The sequence below is a fragment of the Benincasa hispida genome, chromosome 3 (genome assembly GCF_027475165.1).
Source record: "Benincasa hispida cultivar pf3 chromosome 3, pf3_genome.v1.1, whole genome shotgun sequence".
NCBI lineage: Eukaryota > Viridiplantae > Streptophyta > Magnoliopsida > Cucurbitales > Cucurbitaceae > Benincasa > Benincasa hispida.
In genome coordinates, this window is record NC_143480.1 from 62,193,422 (window position 1) to 62,218,253 (window position 24,832).

General features: G+C 32.5%; 1 protein-coding gene across 1 annotated transcript; it reads right to left on the reverse strand.

Moving 5' to 3' along the window:
• Positions 1-2,296: 2,296 nt before the first annotated feature.
• Positions 2,297-15,869, reverse strand: LOC120074416 (P-loop nucleoside triphosphate hydrolases superfamily protein with CH (Calponin Homology) domain-containing protein). Its single transcript, XM_090311493.1, has 20 exons — positions 15,618-15,869; positions 12,068-12,161; positions 11,663-11,820; positions 11,407-11,553; positions 11,086-11,320; positions 10,641-10,732; positions 10,475-10,546; positions 9,884-9,991; positions 8,629-8,703; positions 7,983-8,064; positions 7,211-7,306; positions 6,934-7,107; positions 6,747-6,853; positions 6,453-6,630; positions 5,654-5,816; positions 5,319-5,569; positions 4,380-4,543; positions 3,342-4,009; positions 2,839-3,020; positions 2,297-2,706 (listed from the first exon to the last, which is right to left on the reverse strand). The coding sequence occupies exons 2-20, from the start codon at positions 12,138-12,140 to the stop codon at positions 2,621-2,623; spliced, it is 3,111 nt and encodes a 1,036-aa protein (XP_090167619.1). The 5' UTR covers positions 12,141-12,161; positions 15,618-15,869; the 3' UTR covers positions 2,297-2,620.
• Positions 15,870-24,832: the final 8,963 nt, after the last annotated feature.

Genomic DNA, 24,832 nt, shown 5'->3' on the forward strand with positions numbered 1-24,832 from the left:
TTCTTTGGAATTTATTACTTTTCAAATGGTGAGCTATAATTAAAAAAATAAACTTGCTAAAGGATAACTTGGAGGAACACAAAATCAATTAGAGCCAATGTAAACTATAAAATGTTTCATTTCTTTTTTAATTTATCTTAAATTATTGGATTTTATTTTATTTCCTTCAATTGTGTGTTGAGCGTTCGGTGCCACCCATCATGTCGCCACGCCGCCACCGCCACTCTCAGTTGGTTTTCATTTAAAGTGATGTTGGTGAGGGTTATAAACTAAAGCTCTAGAAAAGAACTTAAGAGAGAATTCACCAACTATCAAAATTGAAGACTCCTAAAGATCTTGAAAATGAAAGATTATTGAAGATTAAAGTCCTTTGAACATAAGAACATTCTTCAAATACTTCGATTTCAAGCACATAACATTCAACGTTCCATCTCTCATGTGAAATATATTTTATTTCTTTACAATACGTGGACTAAATGGAACTTTTAACCTAAAGATTGATATATAATATGTAGAGAGAGTGAAGTACACTTCTGAGATAAAGAATTAAATAATTAAATGATTAAATGATTACACGGAGTGAACTAAATTTATAAAATTTTGATAGTACAATATGCAGAGTTAAAGGGTATGAAGCATAAGTGATTATAGGACTAAATTTTAATATTTGACCAAATCAAGCTTGATAATGGAGGAGGTGAACCCAACCGTGGTAGCAATCTAATTTTGCTCGACCTTTCTTTATTAATTTGATTTAACATGTTTATTTGCATGTTTATGTATATTATTTATTAATTAAATCGTCAATCCATACGTTAGGTCAGGCCAGATGACAAGGTCGGTTTGATCTTTCTTAGTTTAAAATCTTTCTATATTCTTCTTCTTAGTTTTAATTCAAAGTTTTTAGAGCAATTATTAGGTGCAGTCTAGGTTGCACTTTACCTTCATGCTCCCTTCCTCTTTATCACACAAATAAAAAAAATAAAAATATTTTTTAAAAGAACATAATTGCCACGTGGCAATTTTTTACTAGGTGCAACTTGGGTTGCACAAAAGATTGGTTGCACGCAAGTTTTTTCCTAACTTTTATCTTTGTGGATTGAATTATATATTCTTTGCTCGTTATGTCCACGATCATCCTAATGGAAGATACATAACCTATTATTACCTATGATTACATTGTAATTCCATATACATTTTTATTTGCATCTTGTTGCATTGTGTTTGCAAATTAAATCATATTTTCATCCAAACTATAGGCTAATTCAAGCAACCAAGTTGGATTGACCTCTCTTAATTTGAAATCTTTCATAGTTTTCTTTTTAGTTTTGATTCAGAGTTTTTATCTTTGTAGGCTGAATTGTTTATTCTTATTAATTTTGCTCGTTATGCCCACCTATGATTACCAATTTAGGTGCATCGTAATTGAAGATACATCCACCTATGGTTACATTGTGATTGGGAAGATACATGTATTATTTTTTTAGTCTTTATGTAGTCACCTGATTTTTTATTAATTTGAATTAATATGTTTATTTACATATTTTTGCATATAAATTACTAATTAATTCGTATATTTATTCATACTTTAGGTCAAGTTAGGTGACTAGATTGGCTTGACCTCTCTTAATTTGAATCTTTCCATGGTCTTCTTCTTAGTTTCTATTCAAGGTCTTTTATCTTTGTGGATTGAATTGTTTATTCTTATTAATTTTGCTCGTAATAGCCACCTATGATTCCCTAAGTACAATGAGGTATCTACACCGACCTCTTTTAGAGTTTTCATAGACTAAAAATCATTAATAATGGAATGTGAGCAAGGTCGATAACAAAGAAAGAAGACACTAAAAAGGGTAATAACATAATTTCACATAGCTGCTGAACCAAGCAAAAGGTTATACAACCTTCATGTCATGATCGAAAAACAAAGTCTTATTTTGGGTCTTTCTAATTAGTTTCAAACCAACACTTTTTTATTACCAATATTCATCTAATTCACCTCAAGATCACATAATACAATAGCCCATGCACCTATTTGACCAAAATCAATTATTTCAAAAATCGACCATGTCCCAAGATCATAACTAATAGTAATAGATCAGCAAGTTAAATTGTAAACATGATTTTTCCTTCTTATATTTTCATAAATTAATGTTCAAATAAGTCTTTCAATTTGTTAGGTGACCTCAAACCAAATGCAAGAAATAATCTTTTTAAGTTTACAAGTTACTACTCATTTGAAAGAGTAATTTCCTACTTTATAGAAGGGGAAAAAAAACACCAATTAAAAAGAGAGTTTATGCACATCAAAGAGTTTGTTTTATTCTTTTTTACCTGTGTTTGGTCAGTTCTGTTGAACATACCAATACTAAGAATACATGGAGAATTTAAGACTGGTGAAGAAGAGTTACTAAAACATTGGGATTCATCCCCACCCTCTAAATGGAACCTAAGTTAGTTGCTCTACATTCATCACTTTTTTGCTCTAACCTGAAAAATATTAGTCAATATGAAGGCTTAGTTTTAAATTTTGAGGCTCTACACTACAAAAAGATGACCGCAAGTCGCTTCTCTGCTTGAACATAAATTATATCTTTCCAAATCATCGTCGTATACACGATTATAGCCACCGCTTGGTTGCCTGGGTTGATGGATGGACCGGTGGAGGGGTCCTCGCATTTCTAGTGTCAATTACTTTTTCAACATCTGCAAGAACACAACATGAAGCTCAGATCCTCAGTCCAGTTTTGACAACAATGAAAAACTACCATAAAAGCTATAGGAGGAGAGAGATGGCAATATGTAAAATCTATCAATGTTCAAGTTAGTTTTACTCACTTGAGTCACCTGGTTTCCCTCCAAGAGATGATCTTCTAGATTTGCTTGACCCTGTCATTTGGATGCCAGTTAAAGATTGTCTCCTCTGCATCCTTGAATTAGTCGGAAACGGTGACATCTCGAGATCAATGTTACAATTAACTTGCATTGGAGTACGCAATTCTATCAAATTCTGTCGATTCCTGCAACATTGTTGGGAAGAGTTTAAGTTTATTTATGTGAACAAACATTATGCTTCTTCTTATAGTAACAAGAATAGACTTAAGGTGTTTGGTTTAACTTCTCAAGTGTTTAATTTTGAAGTGTTTGACATCTACTCAAAATAGCTTTTGAAACACTTTTAAAGTGTATTTTAAACGGTTTTTATCAAAAGAGTTTTAAAAGATGATTAAAACAATAAAAAATAAAATATTTTTTCTCTAGTTATTCCAAATGGGTCCTTAGAGTGTCTAACTACTCTCTCTCATATAACATCAAAGAGAAATGATTTAGATAGAACCTACCTTTTCTCAGAGCCATTAATTAGCTTCCCAATCGTCCTCATGGATCTTCTTATTCGAGACCCTTTTCCACTTGTTGTACTCATCATGTTGGGTGTTTGGGCATCAACGGAAAACATCGCAACATTTTGCATTTGATTTTGGATGTCATTTCTAACGTGTTTTGGTGCTTCAGGTGTCTTTGGTAGCTGAAGGTTAAGAGTTTGGGTACCTTCAACGTTGATCGCTCGCTTCTTATAACCAGTACCACCTAAAGGACTTCGAGGACTCTTGAGACGGCTCATCTCCAATGAAACATCAACATTGCTGATGCTATGAGAAACTCTAGAGATTGTCTCTGAATTCTGAATTATGCCACATTTCTGGGATTTCAGAGTTTGATTCTTACTTCCATCTTCTAAGATCTTCATCCTTGAACCATCCTTTATAATACATGTTGGGCCCTCCAAGCTTGATCTTCTGGTGCGTACAGAGGGAGTCTTTGAGCCCTTTCTCATCTCTTGTTTGGAAGGTAGCTCAATTTTAGTCGTGCTACAACTCTCAATGCTCAACCTTCGAGGGCGTGGAGGAGTTCGATCAACTACTTGTGTAGGTGATCTAGGTTCCTTCGACTTATTGGTTAATGTTTGTTGAGCTTCACTATTAACCAAAGCTTTCTTGAGATTCTCAACCTGCATAGTGATAAGGAGAAATAATCTCATCATAGTGACTTACCTAACTTACAATGAACCAATGACATATATGACAGACTGTTGCCCAAATGGCACTTCTATAAAATAGACTTTTCAGAGAGAATTAAATTATGCAAAAAGCAAATCAAGACAGTACTTTACAAATCCAAGTAGGTGGCCACTTTGTGAACAAATATTCAAGCTTGTAGCTAATACTTTTCATAACTGTATGGCGATTACCTTACTGATCATATGAATTTTGTCCATGTAATTTTAAAAGTTCAATTTTGTCCCGAAACTTAAATTGTTATCCTTATTAAAAAGCTGTTAAGCATTAAATAAGACCATCTTTGTTGGCTTGAAGATTTACCTGAGCCTTGAGTTGCATGACTTCACTGCTTTCCTTGTTCAAACGAGCAGCACCAAGTTCAACAGTTGAAACACTTTGGGCAAATTTCAAAGTGCTTAATGTTTCACAGAAGGAATCTTCTTCTGGACTTACATGTGCAAACATTACTGTTTTAGCATGTCCACCTGCAAAGTAAATTTACAAAAGAATCTTTGTCAATATATGAGATCAAATGATCATCAAACACGAACTTCTCGATTACGCCATGGAACGCCATGGAAAAGGTTGATTAGAATTTATTAGGGACCATTATTAGGATTTAAGGTATGTTTGAAAGTACTTTTTAATGTAGCACTTGAAAAGATAAAAGCTAGTAACAAATTGTTTTGATGTTTGGTTGTACCACACATAAAAACAGAAGTATTTGATAGCACTTTCACAAAGCACTTTTAAATCACTTCCGAATATAAAACTTTGAGGAGCAAATTTAATATTTTTAAAAGAATTTTTATGTTACTCCCCACCGTTAGTCAATCTTCTCCAACATGGAACATATGTATGTTAGGATACTTCCGAATAAGAAAACTCAAGAACAACAAAGCACGCCAAAAGATATCGTATATTACAATATCAAAAGAAGTTACAATATATCAGTCAGTCGAGAGGGTTACACTCTCCCAAATTCCCCCTCTTGAAATTCTACTAAAATCTTCACACTTCTCAAATCTCCAACACCCTCTCTTCATAACCCAGAAACCGTAACCAAGTTACTAGGTTAATTACTAATATGCCCCTCACTAATAGTGATAACCAGAACAATAGTCATACTATATCCATTTCTATGTACTCTTAACGTTGTTTGACATTAATCATAACAAGAAGACACAAACACAATCTCCATCACTTTATACTATAAAGAGAAATCCCTAAAAGAATTGGCAGTTAAAGCAAAGACAATACCTAGAGAATCTTGCAAGAGAAGTGTGAGTTTACTGTTTCTGTAAGGGATATGAGAATTCTTATGAGCTAATGCCATAATCACATCTCCTAAACAAGAGAGAGACTTATTAATATACTGCGCCTCCCTAAGCCGGTCTCCCGAAACCTCGGATTTGTTGACCCTTTCACTTCCTGCAAGATCAACCAAATGTAGGCAGCTACGAATAGTGCTCCCAGAATTGTCCATTCCATGAACATAAACAGTCAAAATACTGCAAACAAATGAAAAGTCATGTCAGGAAATTGCATAACTTCAAGACTAAATAGAAAAGGAGCATACTACAGTAATAGTTTACCTGTGTGAGCGGCTACTTCTATTGTTCATAGCAGTGAAACTTACAACACGGTTCAACTCTCCTAGTTTCATTAGATTGAGAACATCATCAGTTGATTTCACAGAATGTCGAGTTGCATCTGGAAGGCTCAAGCCAGTGTCACTAGTACAGCTTCGAATCTCTAATTTATTATTAGTTAAAGATGTAAAGTCAAATGTAAAGCATCGTCACGAAAAATTTGATTTTTCTAAGACTAAGAACCTGATTACATAGATCAGAGAAGTTTTGAAAATTAAATAAACTGCAGGCAATTATTAATGGTGGTTTCTTCTTTTTATGAGAACAAAGGTATTCGTATTTCATAGTGATGAATCAAATTTAAAGAAAATATCTGTTTCTTTTTTTTTTTTTTTTTGTAGAAACAGAATCTGGGCAGATCAGAAAAGATTTGGCAAAAACACAAGGTTAGCACACCATTTTTTGGCTACTTTGGGTCTCAATCGATTTTAATCTATGTACTTTTAAATGTCCAAATTTACCCCAGTACTTCTAATAAATCTTAAATTTAATCTTTCGACATAAAATTTTATAGAAATGGTAATAATAATTTTATGCAAGAAAAGACACTATGTGAATATGTTTACATATTAATAAAAATAACCATAAACTAAAAGTAGGGACTATTTTCAAGATCCATACTATTGGGACTAAATTTGGACCTTTGAAAATATAGGAACTAAAATAGAACAAGTCTCATACAAGAAGGACCAAGATGGTATTTTAACCCAAAAAATATAATAGAATAGACAGCAGTCAGGATATTTGGTATTTGATGATTCTGCAACAAGAAGGTCTCGTACTTGTTCATTGTAAATTTCGACCATCTGGACATTGATTTCATAGTCTATGTCCTTCCTTACATTCTGGATCTGGAATAGATCATTAAGAGCTAGATAATTAATTCCGAAGTCTTTGTCAGCTCCTCCAGACGGACCATTCTGTTAGCATACAATACATTTTAGAAGGGCGAACTTGCACGTTGGTTAAAATTATAAGTCACTTGATGGAGATGGGAGAAATGCTTGAGATGAAATATTAAATGTGGATATCTTACCATGGTGTGTGTTTTTCCTGATCCAGTTTGACCATAGGCAAATATGCATACGTTGTAGCCGTCCATGACGGATCTAATTAATGGTTGAATATCCTTAAAAACATCATCTAAACAACATAGATAAACGAAGCACTTTGGTCACCTAACAAACAGCAGTAACATTATAAAGTACCATTAGTGATTGTACCTTGCTTTGCAGCTGGGGCAAATACACGATTAAATCGAAAAACCTTCCTTCCATCTTTTTTGGATTTTAATGGATCCGAGATCATTAGTGAACCATCCTCCCCAATAAATTCTATCACATTTTTTGATAAACAATTGAACGAGGGCCTTACTCTGCAGTAAACTCGAATATTGCCTGAATAAAAATAAATTACGACCATTATGAATAGCTCAAGGTTCCCCAATCAAAGTAGTAGTCAAAAGATTGTTAGTACGTTTGTATCGTTAAGCATACTAACCCTTTAGATCCTGAACAATGTTATACAAGCTTCTGTTCTCCTGAACCACACTATGATAACCAAGAGCAGCATTTGATAGTTCCTGCACTAGATTTTCTGAAAGCCAAAATAAACAACTTGGAAATTATCGATGAGTCAATCTTGAAAGTAAGTATTAATAATTCAACCTTGGTTTAGCATCTATGTGTAGAAGAAAAAGGGGGGGGCAAATATTGGTAATAAGAATAACACTTATGACCAGTGTTTTAAAATGCCCTCCCTAACACGGGCATAGGTATGCTGAGGCACCATACTCAAATGTAGCATCTCGTCTTGAAAAGGCGAGGCTCACAAAATAAGATGCACCTTAACCGCATGCCGTTTGTGAAGCCCCAACGCTCAAAGCTCTGGGCCATGGAGATTTTTCATTATTTTTAAAAATAATAATTATTAGAGTTTTTCCTTTTTTATTAACTAAAAAATCAAATTTACTAAGCCTATACGAAAATTTTCTAGTGTTTAGGGATCTTTTTTACATATTTCCACTTCAACTATGCTTCTCTTCTTTATGTAGTACTTTTATGCACACAATAAAAAGTTTGCGTCTCCTTTTGCACCTTGCGCTTAAGCCCCATAAGACTATAGCGCTTTATTGCACCTTGAGCTTTAAAAAACCCTGCTTATGACTAATTGTAAAATGTTCATGAAAAATAATTACAACTCAAGGCATTTTCACGTGTAGGGCATCAATAGTTCAAATAAAGGAAAAGAGTTCTTCTAATTGTAAAAATACCCAAGTCTTTCAAGTCCCTTTGTAACTGCAACTGCAGGTCATGAAATTCCCCTTTTGTCTTAGATAAAAGGGCTTTGAGATCCTGTATGATAAAGAAGATATTATATTAACAATCCAACTTTATATGCACATACTTGCAACAATTCTTTACTCTTGTAATGCATTACTTGCAGTTTCAAATGGGATCTGCTCATGTTTAAAATATTTGAAAGTATATAATCCAACCAGACGGAATTGATAAAAGCATATTCCTTTTTTTTTATATAAGAAACCATTTCATTGATAGATGAAATATCCAAAGAGTACAAACAGATAAATCACATAAAGAGATGCATGAAGATCCATGGGGAAACCCCAAACATAAGAAAAAGAAACCAAAACCAAGGGTAAAGGGGATGACAAAAGGGAGAGGAAAAACAGAATGATATACGACGGATTATCAATGTATGATCCTTAATACAAACCAAACAAAATAATAATTGTCCATACGGAGAGAAATCCATCAAGAGAGATGAAAGTATATTTATAGTCATATTTAAAAATTAATATATATATATATATATATATCATATCCAACACATCAGGAGATTACAATGAATATAATAAATATCATATACTATATTAGATGAGAAAGATAGGAAATTACCAAAAGCTCCCTCTCTTGAACACAAAATAATTTGTGGTGATTGCAGCTTTTCCTTTTGAAGCATGCTCTGAATCGCTTTAAGGAAAATGCATAAGCTGATATTAGCATATTTGATAAGTCGTTATTAAATTATATTATGCAAGTCATTTAGGCTCATTGGATAATTATTTTCTTTAAAGCTGTTTATTATTTTTTTCCCTTTAAAGCTGTTTTTTACTAATTTACTAAAATTAAATAAAAGAAACTCCTAATTAAACATAAAATTAAAAGCAAAGTACAGAAAAAGAAAACAAACACTTCTTCCTCATCCTATAATTCTTCTTCTTAAACCAAAAGTAAACATCCGAAAAAATCAATTAATTAAAAAATTCTACTCAAATCCCAAGCCTCCTAGCACAAAAACATAAAAAGATGGGGTGGAGAGAAAAAGCAAATCACACACAATTTGTGAGATAAATTATAATAAAAATTAAAAAGAACATTGATTAAAAAACAAATATACAATTAAAAAAATTGCAACATAAAATTAATTTTACTGATGAGTAAGCCCTAACTTTAAACTAATAATTGTATCATTTAGATTGCTGAACTTGAAATCAAATGATACCTTGTTTTTCAAAAAAAGAAAAAGAAAAAAAAAAAAAGAAAAAGAAAACATTAAGATTCTGGTTTAGTAGCCATTGACACACTCATTCACTTAAATATGGAGGTTCAAATCCACATAACTGGTTATACTAAAGAACGTCATATTCAATAACATGTGAGGTAGGGATTCGAACCTTTGACCTCTTGATCGAGAGTTTAGACTTTTATGTTAGTTGAATTGTGCTTGTAATGGTTATGTAAAACTTTTTTAAATACAAAGGTTTGAGAAAGATAATAAAATTACATGGATAGGAAAACTCATTAGTATTAGTCATCATCTACTTATTGCTCTATTTTCTTATACTTGCATATAAGTAATAATTTTTCTTCCTACGTTGGTAGGACTTTGCAAGACTATTAATTTTTTTAGGTAAAATTAACTTAATTTGATCTAGATCATTAACAAAGGATATAAACTGATTCACTTATGAAACTAATTATTAATTTCTCCCTTATCTATTTTAACAAATATGCACTAATGTAGTTTGCCCTCATTTTTGAGATTAAGTTGACAAATTTTGAAATTGAAACAACGCCTTAAAAGACTTGGTTACATGTTAAGAAAAAGAAAACAATATAGTTCAAAGAAAGTAAAACAGATGATGCATACCTGTGAACTATCAAGGTCCGAAATGTCATCTAATACTGTATCAAAATGAGCAAGGGGGCTGCTCCTTTCTTTTAATTCAACTAAAGTTGTATCAATCTTTGTATTCTTCTTTTTCGTGGAAGATTGGAGGAAAAAAAAAAAGTAAAAGTATTTCAGTTATAATAGAATTTTATTGAAAATATACTTGGCAAGGGCGAAAAGAAAAGAGAGATTAAGATGAACAAGATCCTGTTTTCGAAAGACGAGCAGTTGAGCTTTCCGGTTGAAAACCAAATAATGGAAGTAGTTGTAATTAAATAAATACAGTTCTTCTATAACGGTTAAAATTTAAAGTCATACGATAATGATTATGTGCATCATTCCTAATAACAAGAATACTAAATTATGTGCAACATCCTAATAACAAGGAAACTAATTAAAGTAGTAGCCTACGATGACACTAGGTGGAAAAATGTCCCTTTCATTCATCACAATTCACAATGAGTTCACTCATTGCAACTGAGCATCTTTGACTTCTTTAGCGATGTTAAAAATGGGATTTTAGAGAAAATTAGTAAGAGTAAGAGATTTTCACAATCAAAGCAAACTGACCTCTGAAAAGTTTTCTTGAAGCGATTCTTTTGAACAATTTGATACAATACTTTGGAATAACCTTACTGCATCCTGTGTATAAGCTACGAATTCATAAAAGGAAAACAAAATCCACTAAAAGCTATCTGTATAATCAGTAATGAATAGTAAGAAGCTTTCAGTCGACCTTATCTCGATTTCTCAAAGATGCAAGAAGATTCCCATCAAAATTCTCCTTTTCCTGAACTAGGGAATCAACAAGTGACTTGACAATTAACTCTAGAAAAGTCAAAGAAAACCCATTGTTAGAGTACAATAAAACATGTCTTGAGGTGTTGATATTCTATAGCTGTAGATCTCATATGTACCTAACAAATATTTTCCATATATTCCTATACATGAAGAGTAAGCAATTCTTTTGTTGTCCAAAAGAGAACAGTGATCTCGTGAACTAATGTTGCAGCTTATTCTTTGGGAAACATTACCAAATTTCCATAAACCTCAGTTATTATAGGAGTAACTATCTAATTGAAACGTTATCAAACTATCTCCTATGCATCATCCCGTTAACTTGGCTGGAATATCTACAGTAAAACTGTACAAGCATAAAATGTAGGAAAGGATGGTTAAACCTTCAAGTTTTTCACTCCCAACAAGTCGCTTTTCACACGTGGCAGACATATCCAAGCGTCTACAAGAGTCCAATGTGACTGTGGACAAAGGTCTTGGATGCGTCCTGTTGGAGGAATGCAAAAGCAGAGGAGATTTCACATGTTTGTGAAATCCATTTTCATTACTCATCTGCTTCGACTCATGAAGAGATTTCAGAGCCAACACACAATCCACTATCTTCGCTTCAAATGTATCCTGATCAGTTCAGTCATGGTTCCATGTTTCAGTTATTCATATAATAACAATTAAAAAAAAAACATATATTCAGAATGAAAAAGCACCCTTTCTAGATCTGAAGCTTCAAAAGCAGGTAGATTCAGCTCTTTCGCTGCAACCAAAAAATTTCGAACGTTCTCAAAGTATTGATAGGCAGGCAATGGCTGACAGTCCCACGTAAGTGATTGTAAAGAACATGGATTATCCACCACCTTCAATTTATTCACCAGAATATGGTAAGGATGCGTAGAAGAATAATAGATTCAAAAAAGATAGAGGTCATACAAGCTCCAAAAAGAAAATCAACAATAACTACAAAACCTTGGGCACTGCTCCTGGTTGAATCTTGTTAATTGCATTGCACAAGATCAAACCATTTCTCAAACAAGAAATAAACTCCACCTCCGATGGCTGATTTGGCAGGCCTAGTGGGCCAACAAAGCTGTCAAGCCACCTGACAGCTTCATACCGCCTCCAAGCTGTAAAATTAATCAACTTCACTTGAATTACCCTATGGATTACATTCTCAAATATAAACGATTGTGTCTATTCAAAATCTAGAAAAACACAGGAATCAAGAACAGACTACGAGGACCACCAGTTGACTGCGTGAAGTAAAATTCACATAAATGGATAATGAATAGATCAACGAGACTTCAGTACAACTATACTATTTGGATGAATAAAAGTAAAATGAGAGGAACGAGGAAGAAAAAGAAAACCAACCAGCTTCTTCAGCTTTTCTTGACGCGAGAGTCAAACTAAAACCATGGAGCCCATTTCTTGAAGAATCATCCATTGAAACGCAACCTTCTTGCTTCTATTCTATCAAAGAGAATATGAATGAGCAACAGTGACTAATTGGTACATTGCTCGTTTGCCATGGCTATCGAAAGTACGAAAACAAAAACTTAGGACGGTTTGGTAGAGAATTCATATTATGTTTTATCTTTTCGGATTCATTGAGTTCAACAAATATGCGTTTAATAGACAATTTGGATTTTGTTTCTAAAAACTGTTTTCAGATTCTGTGATTCAAACGTGTAAATTCTGAAAACAACATTTTTATGTTTTTATTAAATCCAGATTTTGAATTTTGAAATTTAAAGTGCTATTAAACAAAGATAAAAACACTTAGAACTACAATATGTCATATTATAAACTTAATTCGTTTTTTGAAGAGTAAAACATGTATTATGTAATGTATTATAAATTATATCATATGACAAAATAATAATTATACAAAAAAATTTAACATAAAATATGTTCATAAATAAATTAATAGTAGTTTATTGTTAATCTAATATTCAGTTTGTAACTTCAACAAGTTTTATGATTTATAAATATAATATCAATCACATTTTAAAAAATTATTCAAACTAGAATCTTGTTTTGAATCTGCTACCAAACACATATTTGAAAACATGAAATACAACTCTGTTTTCATTGAATCCCTTGTTTTCAAATTTTTGTTTTCAAATTCTCTACCAAACAGGCCCTTATACTTTCAAGTGTCCAATTTTAATTCATGTACCTTTATGTTATTTATCATTCCATACTGCTTGATTATGTTGATTTTTTCAAAAACTTTTTTGTTATTTAGTAGTTTTACCATAAGTTTTGAAAATATATTCACATATTATATTTTCTGACATGAAAATTACTATTATTATTTAGCCAATTTCAATAATAATTAATTGAAAAAATAAATTTAAGATTTATTAAAATTACAGGAGTAAAAATTGAATACTTCAAAATACTAAAATTAAATAAACCTCAAATACAACCAATAGTGTGAATATTTCATATGAATTCTAATATAGAATTTGGATGGAAATGAGATAAAGAAAAGTACATGTTTGATTCTTGAGGTTTGAATTATGGTGCATTTGAATCCTTAAGTTTTCAAACTCCACCACTTTATCCTTAAAGTTTGAATTTGGTTTTATTTTCATCCCTCCATTAATTACTAATGGAAAGTTAACATGTCACTTATTTTTTATTAAAAACATTATTTTTCTAATCTTTTAATTATTAAAATTTAAAATATTTTTTATTTTTCTTTTTATTGTTCTTTTTATCTCTCTTCTTTCTTCCTGTTTCCTCTTCTTTCTCCATCTCTCTCCCCATCTTCTTCCTTCACAATCAATATTCAATGGCATCTACCACTGCTTGTAGCTCTTGTTGCCACTAGGGCTGTAACTGTTTTCCTTTTGTCTTCTACCACTTCCCCTCCTCTCATTTGTTCTTTTTCTTTATTAAAAAGAAAATGCAAAAAGAAGGGAAAAAAAAAAAGAACAACCCTACAATTCTATCTCTAATCTCTTCCTTCAAAAAAACAATAATTGCATGCCCCATCTTCTTCTCACTCTCTTCTCTAGCGACATCGTTTCCCTAAAGAAAGTCTTTGGGATAACAACCATTCTAATTCATAAATCTATATTTAGAATATCCATATTCCTTAAAGTTTGTCAACACATTGTCCATGTAAGAGAAAACATACAAGTGGCACCCCCAGTCTAAGATTCAAAATCCAAATTCGACACCTCACAACCCTGAAATCCATTGTGACCTAACTACGCCGCTCATAATCAACTTCTTATTAGTTGACAAAGTTACATAGATCCATCTTTCTTCCTTAACAAATAAAATTGGTTCGCTCCGAGATAAAACATTAGGGCGTATGAAAACATTGTTAAATAGTTTATGTATCTATGACTTGGACTACTTTAATTCAACTATAGGAACTTCTTGCTATCAACTCAAGTTCTATTCTCAAGTCCACCTCTTGTGTCAATGGTGATCTTGGAAGATCTAAGTTACCTTACTGTCACAAACACAACTTATTGTTTCCTTTGAGCAATATTACTTTTCCCTATTCTAATCAACATGATGGTATCACCAGTTTCTAGTTATCACACATGCCCAAAGTCAAAATCTCTTAAGCTTTCTAATACTTCCAACGATTTACCTTTTCACTAATTAAGTCTCAACCTTTCATCTCAATAGTTCCTAAACAACTATTGTTTCCAAACAACTCCATCTAAAAGATTTTTCCCTTCAACTCCTCTGCGACTCAAAAGAAGCTTATCAAGCACTGTTCGACGCTTCTAAAGGGTGGAGTAGGATCTTTGTCATAAGGAGGTTGAGACTGTGGATCATTTATTTTTACACTGTGATTTCGCTTCCAAAGGATGGAGTTGGATCTTTGATTTGGGGATAGATGGGTGTCTCCCCAAGAAGATTGATGATTGGACGATGGATGGCTTAAATGGTGGTAGCTTTTGTGGAAAAGGAAAAATCCTTTGGAGATGTGCTACTCACGTGTTTTTGTAGCATCTTTGGAATGAAAGGAATAGTAGGATGTTTCAAGATAAGTTTATTTCTTTTGATTCTTTTTGGGCTCTCGAGCAACATACTTCTTGGTGGTGTACAAACTGCACAAAGTTCTTTTGTAATTATAGCCTTCTCATGATTATTAACAATTGGAGAGCTTTTCTTGTTTAAGTTTGTGGGAGCGGTCTTCTCTGTCTTTCTTCTTTTTAATATAAGTATTGGTTTTTATTAAAAAATAATAAAAATAAAAATAAAAATCAATGCTTACTTGTCCCTACTTAATCTTTTATTCTTGAAAAGAAGAATATCACGCTAACGCTAAGTTCCACGGCCATCAACCTAAGCAAGCTATTTATTCAACCAAAACATACTAAAGATCCAAAGTTTTAAGTAGTAACAAGATTGCTTATACCAATTCTGAAGGCTCGTAAACATCCAAGTCCTATCTTAGAAACCAAATCATACTTAAGTACTTGTACTTAGGAGTCCCAACACGTTAATATCTTTTATCTTTCCAAGATAATAAAACCTTTCTTAAATACTTTTCTTTTCTTCACGCTTATTATTGTTTAGGCCAACAAAAAATTAAGGTGCTTTTTTTCACTTTTTAAGTGTCTCATATACTCATTATACAAAGTATGGCTCTACTTAACTACTTTCTTTCAAATTCAAAATTTTCATAAAATATTTTTCCTTCTTTCCACAAGTTGCCTTTGCCAATTAAGGGTTATAAACTCAAACTACAGCAACAATAACTAATCCAAAATGGTTTCGAAGCCTTAATACTTACTAAAAAAGGGTGCCAAAAAGCTCTCAATCGTGATAGACCAGCTTAACTCTTCCTTTAAACACGAATCCAACATCCAAATACCAGATATAAACCAGCACTAATCAAGAACACAAAAGAAAACTCGTCAAAACTTGAAAAGGAAACTATTACCGGCGAAGACTGACGGCGGGTTACGGCAAGGGAGACGCCGGAAACGCGTGGTGGCAGCGGCTGGAGGAGAGCAAATAGAGGGAGAGAAAGAAAGAACACAAAGGTTAGAGAGAGAGAAAGAGCCGTGAGCCCCTTCCCGGCGGCCGGAGGCGACGAAGAGCGGCTGTGATCGGTGGGAGGTGAGCGGCGTTTGAGTGAGAGAGAGGAAATGGCTGCGTGCGTGAGAAAAAAAGGGTAAACGAGAAACTGCCAACTTATTCTTTTGATTTCTTTTTTAAAACCCATGTAACGTATATATATTTCAAATTTAAACCTACACTTTTCCCTCTTACATTTCAAATGTTCCAAACTTCTTAAATATTTTATTCAATAAGATACTCAAATATACCAATTCTCTCTCTAAATTTGCTCAAATTTAGGTTCAAAAATCTAAAATTAAAGAAGTAAAATTTTATATTTTGAAATAATGGGCTTGAGATGTTACAAAGTTGAATTGCATAAACATTATTACATATTATCAAAGGACTAAACACATGTTTTAGTTTAGTTCTAGTAGAACTAGAAGCAGAAATACAGACACGGATACGGATACGGATACATGATATGAATACGATACGATACGGCAATACATTAATTTCTAAAAAATTGAGATACGGATACATTGAAGATACGTTATATGCATATATATATGTGTGTAATTAATTGCTATAATACTTATTTTAAGTTAGATTAAAGTAGATCTAAGAAGAGAATGAAAACTTGAAAAAAAAATCTAGTAACGTCGAGTGATTTTGAGCGACTAGAGTAGACGGTAGGAAAGAAGTAGAAGATGAAGATTGAAGAATGAAATTGAGGATAAAGGGGTATGAATCATGATTTAAATAGCGAGAGAAAATGGAAGAATAAAGATTTAATTACGTTTCAGATTTTTTTAAATTTTTTATGTTTTTATCATTTTAAATTTATTTTGTCTTAGATTGCTCAATTTAAGTGAACTTTTATATTTGGAAGTGATTTTAAAATGGTTAAAATTATTTTTGTTATTTTCAAAATCACGGTGAAACATGTTTAATCCTTCAAAACTAATTTTGACGATATAAAAATTGCATTTAAAAGTGTAAAATTAAAAACTAAATTAAGTTTGAGTATTAAAAATGTGTTTTCGAATGATTTTAAAAATGAAAAAAAAAAAAAACGTATTTTTTTATGATTTTAAAATCACTCCTAAACATGCACTAAAATAAAATGGGTTGTGGGTTGGGTTTTTTAAGTGGTTGGGCTTAAATTTGAAAAAAAAAAAAAAAATTGACCCATGTATCTGGAAGCATATACATGTATCTGAAAATTTAAATAAAAAAAAAAAAAAAATCAGATACTTCAAATCACGTATCAGACACGTATCTACCACATATCTGGACGTATTCATGGTAAAAAATCAGATATCGATTCTCTGAATAATTAGAAGTATCTATACTTCCTAGACTAGAAGCTAATGTTTTATATTCATGTTTGGTAGAACTTCGAGAGACGATAGATTGACGTGAGGAAAAAGTGCAAAAACAACAATATTATCAATAAAGGCTAGAGCGAAAAAAATCGATTTCGTCTAGATCTTTAGTGGAATAAACAGACTAATTATGTATTTCATTCTTTGTGATTATGAACTCATTGTTGTCATTTAAAATTTTCTGATATTGTGACATAAACTAATCAACTTTTAGGTGAGGATTAAGGATGGTGTTATGAACCTAAGTTTATAATTGAAGCGTTATTGTTTAATCCATTTGTTTTATATGTGTTATCTGTTTAATATTGATGTATGTGTGGTGTGGCCAACCTGCATGAATAGTTTGTATGATTTTTGGAGGAAAAAATTGTAAAGGTAAGTTACTTCTAAAATTTGGTAGCCTCTTAATTGGGTTAATAAGTGGCTAAGTGAGAAGGTTGGGAATACCTATTCACCTAAAGCACAAAATTGTAGGATTGACGATGGCAACCCACAACCAAAGAGGGTGAATAAGGGAGCAAACAAGCTTTATTCAAGCTAATTAAACTTTTTACTGATGTGTGCTTAATTAAATAAATTAATAATTTTTTTTTTGTTACAAGTAATTTAAACAAGAAATTGACATAAATAGATTCAAACATCCAAATTAATTTTCATAACAAGATTGATAATAAATATGGAAATAAACTTCAACAACCTAAATAATCATATATGAGCAATTAATTTAAAGAACAAATATTACGATTAATATCATGTAATAAAATATTATAATAAAAAATTAATTGTAAAATTAAAGACGTATAGGGATAGAGAAATTGACACCGAAAATTTTATATTGGTTTAACATAATTTGGCCTACTCCAAGCTCGTCCTCTACTAAGAGTATTCAAATAACCCGAACAACCCAAACTACCCAACCCTTACATTTTGGATTGGGTTAGTTTTGATATTTGGTTGGATTTGGTTAAACTTTTCTATTTGTGTCGGGTTGGGTTGGGTCGAGGGTTGTCTAAAAGAAAAGCTGGGTTAACCTAACCCAACTCGAATGATATATATATCTTTATTTAAGATTTGATTACTTTGGATGAATGAATTTGTGAATTTTTAATATTTTTCTTTTAGAATTGTTATGAAGTTTATCTTTATTTAAAGTTCTAATAAATATCATAGATATTTGTTATTTAACATTTGAATTTTATAATATATTAGTTATTAATCACGTGTTGTAGATAAATTTACGTATTTTAAATTATAAAGAAAAAATAAGTTATAAACGAACAACCCAATCCAAATTTTAAGGGTTAAGTTGGATTGGGTTGAAAACTTTGTTCAGGTCTTTTGGATTAACAACCCAACCAACCCGAATTTCTAGGTTGGTTCAAAAAACACTCTCAATCTAACCTATGTACACCCCCTAGTCACTACAAACTTGACTTTTTCTAGAACTTAGATTCAAACTACTACATCATTATTTTTTTGGGAGTAAGAACAAGCTCGATCATTTCTATGATTGAAGATAAAATTGTAACAACCCTTTTTAGGATCAAGAACAACTCTTACACTAATTTGAAGATGAAGAATAAGATGTTGAAATGAGTAGATGCACAAATTTAACCTCAAACACTTTGTGAGAATAAGATTTTAACAAATAAAGGCCTCTAATGGCTACGGAAAAAAAAAACAAAAATTGAAGCTCAAAAATTTCTCCCAAATTGGAATAAGCTCTCAAGAGGTTCTTGAATCTTTAAGATTTTAAAGATTTTTTTTCAGAATTTTCAATTTTTTTCGGGCTTTACGTAGAGTTAGGATGGCAAAAATTAGCCATTACTGCCACATGTCATCGTCTGATTGGCTGCAATAGAAAATATTAATAAAAATAAAGTTTGACCGTTCAACCCAAAATATATGTTTTTTATTATTTTTCTTCTCCATGTGTCAGCATTTTATTGGTCAACATAAACTAATATCAAAATTTTCAAGTTTGACCGTTGGACTCTTATTATTATTATTGTTAAATTCTTTTTTATTTAAATAAATAAATCACCACGTGATGCAATATGATTTATCCAACATGTCACCACATTATCATCCACGCCATCTAACACATTGTCACTTTATACCGTTAGAGGTGTCACATCATCTAACACATCAACAAGTGGATTGTTAACTATCCACATATCATGTGACATATCATCAATTTGACTGTTGACTCCCCATATTGCTTACGCGTGTAGGCCCAGACTCGACGACCGCCTTGACCAGACCCATCCGTTCGCTCCAGTTGAAGCCCAGCGCACGCGTGGCCCAGCCCATTTTCAGCCCAATTCTCCTCGCCAGCCCATCCGATCCGGCCCAGCAGCTTCACTACGACCCGCGCCCAGCCGACCCAGTGACCCGCGTCCACTTCAGCTGTTGACCTGCATGCCTGATGGTGGCTCAGCTGGTCCATATGGTCTAGATCGGTCCAGTTCAAGCTGGTTTGACTAGTTTTGATCAGTTTTGGGCGGTTTTTGCTGTTTTTTGGGTGTTTGAAGCCGGTTCAAGCGATTCAAGCTAGTTCGAAGTGTTCGGAGGCGGTTCATGGCTGTTTTCTGCTTATTATTGTAATAAGTGTAGCTTTTAGCTAGCTTAGGATGCCAAAACTAATCCATTTTAGTGTGCATATTTAATTATGCATTGTGAATATATGAATTAAATAATTTATCTATTGTGTGCATATTGTATGTCATGTAGATTTAAAATCCCACTATAGGATAAGCATGTAGCATGCATTGCAAGTATCTTATAAATGTTATAATGTATAGTATGTGTGTGTAGAATTTCATGGCTTTTGATACAAGTTGTTATATTAATGCATGGAATGAATGTTTATATAATTGTTATATAAAAGAATGTTATGGATGCAAAGTATGTCTATTATTTTATAAGTTGTTATAAAACTGGATTAGACATTAAAATCCATAACAAAGATAAAAGCATGCTCACGTAGGTTAACCACTTGTTTTAATAGTTAAAATAGGTCGACATCTTGTAAAATATGGTTATAAACTCAACCGGTATATAATCTTGTTTAAGGTTGGGGTACTTAAGTTGACGTCTACAAAACACCTCCTACCTAGGGATTATGGGTGAATAATTGAACGTTGTTAACCGGTTTTATGAGCACACGTGAGGTGTTAAAATTGGTTTATCACTTAGACATCGTAGGTTAAATCCAATTATAATCGTTATACTTGGATAAACCACATAAACTTAGGTTGTTTAATTAGCCGGAACATTCCTAAGTAAAGATTTACCCAAAAACAAGTAGAACACTTCAGCGGGAGTTTAATAACATATATGATATATCGTTAGAACGCTTCAGTGGGAATTTAATAACATATATGATATGTTGTTAGAAAAATTCAGTGAGATATTAATAATATATACAATATGTTTTTTTTAGCTCTCGCGTCCCTAAGAGTTCATATCGAGATTCATGCGATGCTTCGTCACTCTAGAAGTGACCTCCATTCAGAAAGTGTTTGCATGAATTGTGATTAAGGTGAATAAGGGAAGTTGTTCACAGTAAAATCAAATATATAATGTTTTGATTTTAATTCACACGTCCCTAAAAGAGTTCACACCGTGAGATTCATACGATGCTTCGTGTCACCCTAGAAGTGACCTCCATTCGGAAAGTGTTTGCATGAATCAAGATCAAGGTGAATAAGGGGAAGTTGTTCATTAGAAAACCAAATATGTGATATATTGATTTCAATTCTCACATCCCTATAAAGTTCACACCGTGAGATTCATATGATGTTTCGTATCACCCTGGAAGTGACCTCCATTCGGAAAGTGTTCGTATGGATCAAAGATCAAGGTGAATTGGGAAAGTAGTTCATAGTAAGTGGGTGAAAGACAAGTGTCAACATGTCCTGTGGTCTCTTCCGTTGGTTTGGACCGTGAAATTCCTATGTTGTGCCTGCTAATTAGCTTTAAGCGGCCTTTGCTAGTCGTTTAACAATGGCTATCCCCTCGGAGGGTTGTAACATGGGATTCGGAACAACTCAAACTCCAAAAATAGATAGGATTTCTAAGGTTGTTTCCAACTTTGACTCTCCAATTCGGTAGTATCGTTGGGGTTGCTAATCTCTGAGATCTAAAAATGGAGGGTTACACTTACAGAATTACTAAGTGTTAATAAGTTCTTGAAAAAAAAATGGTAGCTAAATGACTATCGAAATATGAGTTATTCTGGAGATAGTATTTAGTTAAGAATGTCTTACTTTAGTGAAGGAGTATTTGACTGCCCCTCGGTAGCACTTATTCTGACACACTATAGTATCGTTGCAAAAATAATGAAATTTAGGTACATTATTACTTTGCTAAAACATGATTGAGTTTAAAAGCAATTTACTAATTAGAATTTGTTTATATTTTCAGCATGTTGAATTCTTTAAATTTACTCGTTTTCAACACTTTTTAACGGTAAATCAACATGGAAATCGAATATACTAGCAATTGATAATTTAGACTATGTTTTAATAGAGGAATGTCCTCTATCTCCCAATTCTGCTACTGACCAGAAGACACGACAAAATAAATATGATTTACTTGTCATTGAGACGTGCTTGGTGGAAAATGATAAACTAACCTAGATAATGGATTCAGGAGCAGCTAATCATATATGTACTTTTGCTCATGAAACTAGTTCCTGGAGACAACTTACAAAAGGTGAAGCAACCTTTAAGGTAGGGATCGGAGAGGTTGTTTCGGCTAAAGTAGTAGGAGATATAAAGTTATTTATTGAAGATAGACACGTTTTACTTGAAAATGTTTATTACATTCTTTTTATGGAAAGGAATTTAATTTCTATCTCATGTTTGCTAGAACAAAATTACAAAGTTTCTTTTGAATATAATGAAATGTTCATTATCTCAAAAGATAATATAGTATGTTCTGCAAATCTAGAGAATAACTTATACATGTTAAAACTGACTGAGGTAAAAGCCTTTTGAAATATAGAGATGTTTAAAAAAACTCATCATAAGAAAAGGAAAATTTCTTCAAATGTCTATCTTTGGCACCTAAGACTAGGTCACATTAATCTTAATAAGATTGGGAGATTGGTTAATAGTGGACTTCTAAACCAGATAGAATATAGCTTTTTACTGCCATGTGAATCTTGTCTTGAGGGTAAGATGACCAAAAGATCTTTTATTGGAAAAGGTCTTAGAGCCAAAGAACCTTTAGAGTTGGTACATTCAGACCTTTGTGGTCCGATGAATATTAAAGTGAGAGGGGGGTATGAATATTTCATCAGCTTCATCGATGATTATTCAAGGTATGGCTATAATTACCTAATGTATCATAAGTCTGATACACTTGAAAAGTTCAAGGAATATAAGGCAGAGGTTGAGAACCAATTAGGTAAAAAGATTAAAACACTTCGATCAGATCGAGATGGTGAGTACTGGACTTAAAATTCTAGGACTATTTGATATAACACGAAATTCAATCACAACTCACAACACCTTGCACACATCAACAAAATGGTGTTGCAAAAAGGAAAAATAGAACCCTGTTGGACATGGTTCGTTCTATGATGAGTTATACTCAGTTGCCAAGTTCTTTTTGGGGCCACGTAGTAAGAACTGCGGTGTATATATTGAACATGATTCCCTCAAAAGTGTTTCAGAAACACCTTACGAGTTATGGAGAGGACATAAAGGTAGTTTACGTCACTTCAGGATTTGGGATGCCCATCTCATATGTTGATGTAAAATCCAAAGAAGCTGGAACGCCGATCAAAGGTATGCCTATTTGTAGGCTATCTCATAGAGGCAAAACTACCTTTACAATCATTTTGAACGGTGTTCCAGCTTAGGAATATGGTTTCTTTCAAATGTGGTTTCTTTCAATACATTCCATATATTGAAATGTGGTTTCTTTCAGTAATACAACATTTCAATATAGGCAAATGTGGTTTCTTTCAGCAATACAACATTTCAATATATACATAAAAGGACCACATTCCTAAGCTGGGCAATACATTCCTGGAAATGGGCAAATGTGGTTTCTTTCAATATACGGGATAGCCTCTATGGGATGTATTACTGACTTCACCATAGAAGCTGAGTATGTACACCGAGGAGACATGATTGTCATGCAGATTGCCTCTGAAGAGAACTTGGCTGATCCATTTACAAAGGCCCTCTCGAGAGGGTATCTCTGTCCCGTCCTCGTCCCCGACCCCATCCCGATTAGGTATATATATATATATATATTAGGTATTTAACTTTTTACATTTAGCCTAGTTTTTAATTTAGCCAAATCTAAGTCTAACTAAAGTGTCCAAGCCCAAACCAAATATAATTTTAGGGATTTTTTTTTTTTTTAAAAAAAAGTCCCCATGGGGAAACAAAAGGGAAAACGGGGACCCGTTTCCCCGATGGGGAATCCTTGCCCCCGTCCCCGCCTTCAAATGGCGGGGACGAGGACGGGGAACCCTCCCTCGCCCTGCCCCACCCCGCCCCGACCCCATAGTCAAACCTAGACATATAATTGTTGGACTCCAAACCCTACTCTCCGAAAATTTAAACTTTGTAATCATATTTAGACACTGTATATGTGCATGAGTCTTTATCACAATCTTTTTGCATTGTTGATGAGTATTTCATGAATTATGGGTAAAAGTTATACTGTTGAGTAATAAAACTTAGGTTTGAGAAACTCAAATAACCTTATTTTGAGTGGTCCAAAATAGAAAGGACATTGAAAACCAAATATTTATTGACTTTAAATTTTTAGTTAAATTTTATATGGATATGTCAAATATGTTATATAAACTTATGTGTATGTTTAAAATTATTGTATAAAATATGTCATTTGGATTAAAATTTATCATAAACTACAAATCGTACATCTTATTTTCAAATATAATTCTTATTTTTGAAAGATTTGATTGAGATGCTTTTCGAATCAATTCATATTTTTATAACTTTGAATATAATTATTATATATGAAAAATTAAAGAAAGATATTTGTTTTCTTAATTGGATTGCATACTTCTAGATAAGATTTGAGTTTCTTTTAAATAAAGGTAAAATTCTCTCATATTAATATTATCTTTTATTCGTTAAGATTCTCTTCTAATAATACTATTTTATCTTTCAGATATGAGAATAAATATTCAAAATTATTCTTTAATTTTATTTGCAAAGATTCAAGATAATAAAGATTGTTTCTTAAAGTGAATTTGTTTTAATAAGATTAACAATGCATTTAGATTCAGTTGTCTATTAACTCACTCTTAATTAAAAGATTAATGAATTAGAAATAAAAATTGACTAAGAGAATCCTGTCTAAGGATTGTTCAGGCTAGGCTAAGGTATTTAAGTTGATCGCAAGGAAATACCTCTACTTGAGAACTAACGTGGGAGTTGAATTAGTCAATTTTTGTTTGGTATACTGGAATTGAAATTTATTTGATTGTTGAACATTTAAATTTGCTCACATGGATAAATTTGTGAGCTTTTGGAATATATATATATATATATGTATGTATGTATGTATGTATGTATGTATATATGTATGTATGTATGTATGTATGTATGTGATAAATTCCTTTATGATAAAGTTTGAAAGTTATGCATAATAGCTAATTACTCTTCCTAAAGCTAATTTTGATTTAATACACCTGAAGCTGCATAAATCAATTAGT

Excerpts from the sequence above, each read along its gene's own strand:
- LOC120074416 (XM_090311493.1), bottom strand. The coding sequence starts at position 12,140 with ATGGATGATTCTTCAAGAAATGGGCTCCATGGTTTTAGTTTGACTCTC. Across the intron at positions 6,631-6,746 it reads CAGGAAAAACACACACCATG|AATGGTCCGTCTGGAGGAGC; the intron begins GTAAGATATCCA and ends GTATGCTAACAG. Across the intron at positions 5,817-6,452 it reads AGAATCATCAAATACCAAAT|TAGAGATTCGAAGCTGTACT; the intron begins ATCCTGACTGCT and ends CTAATAATAAAT.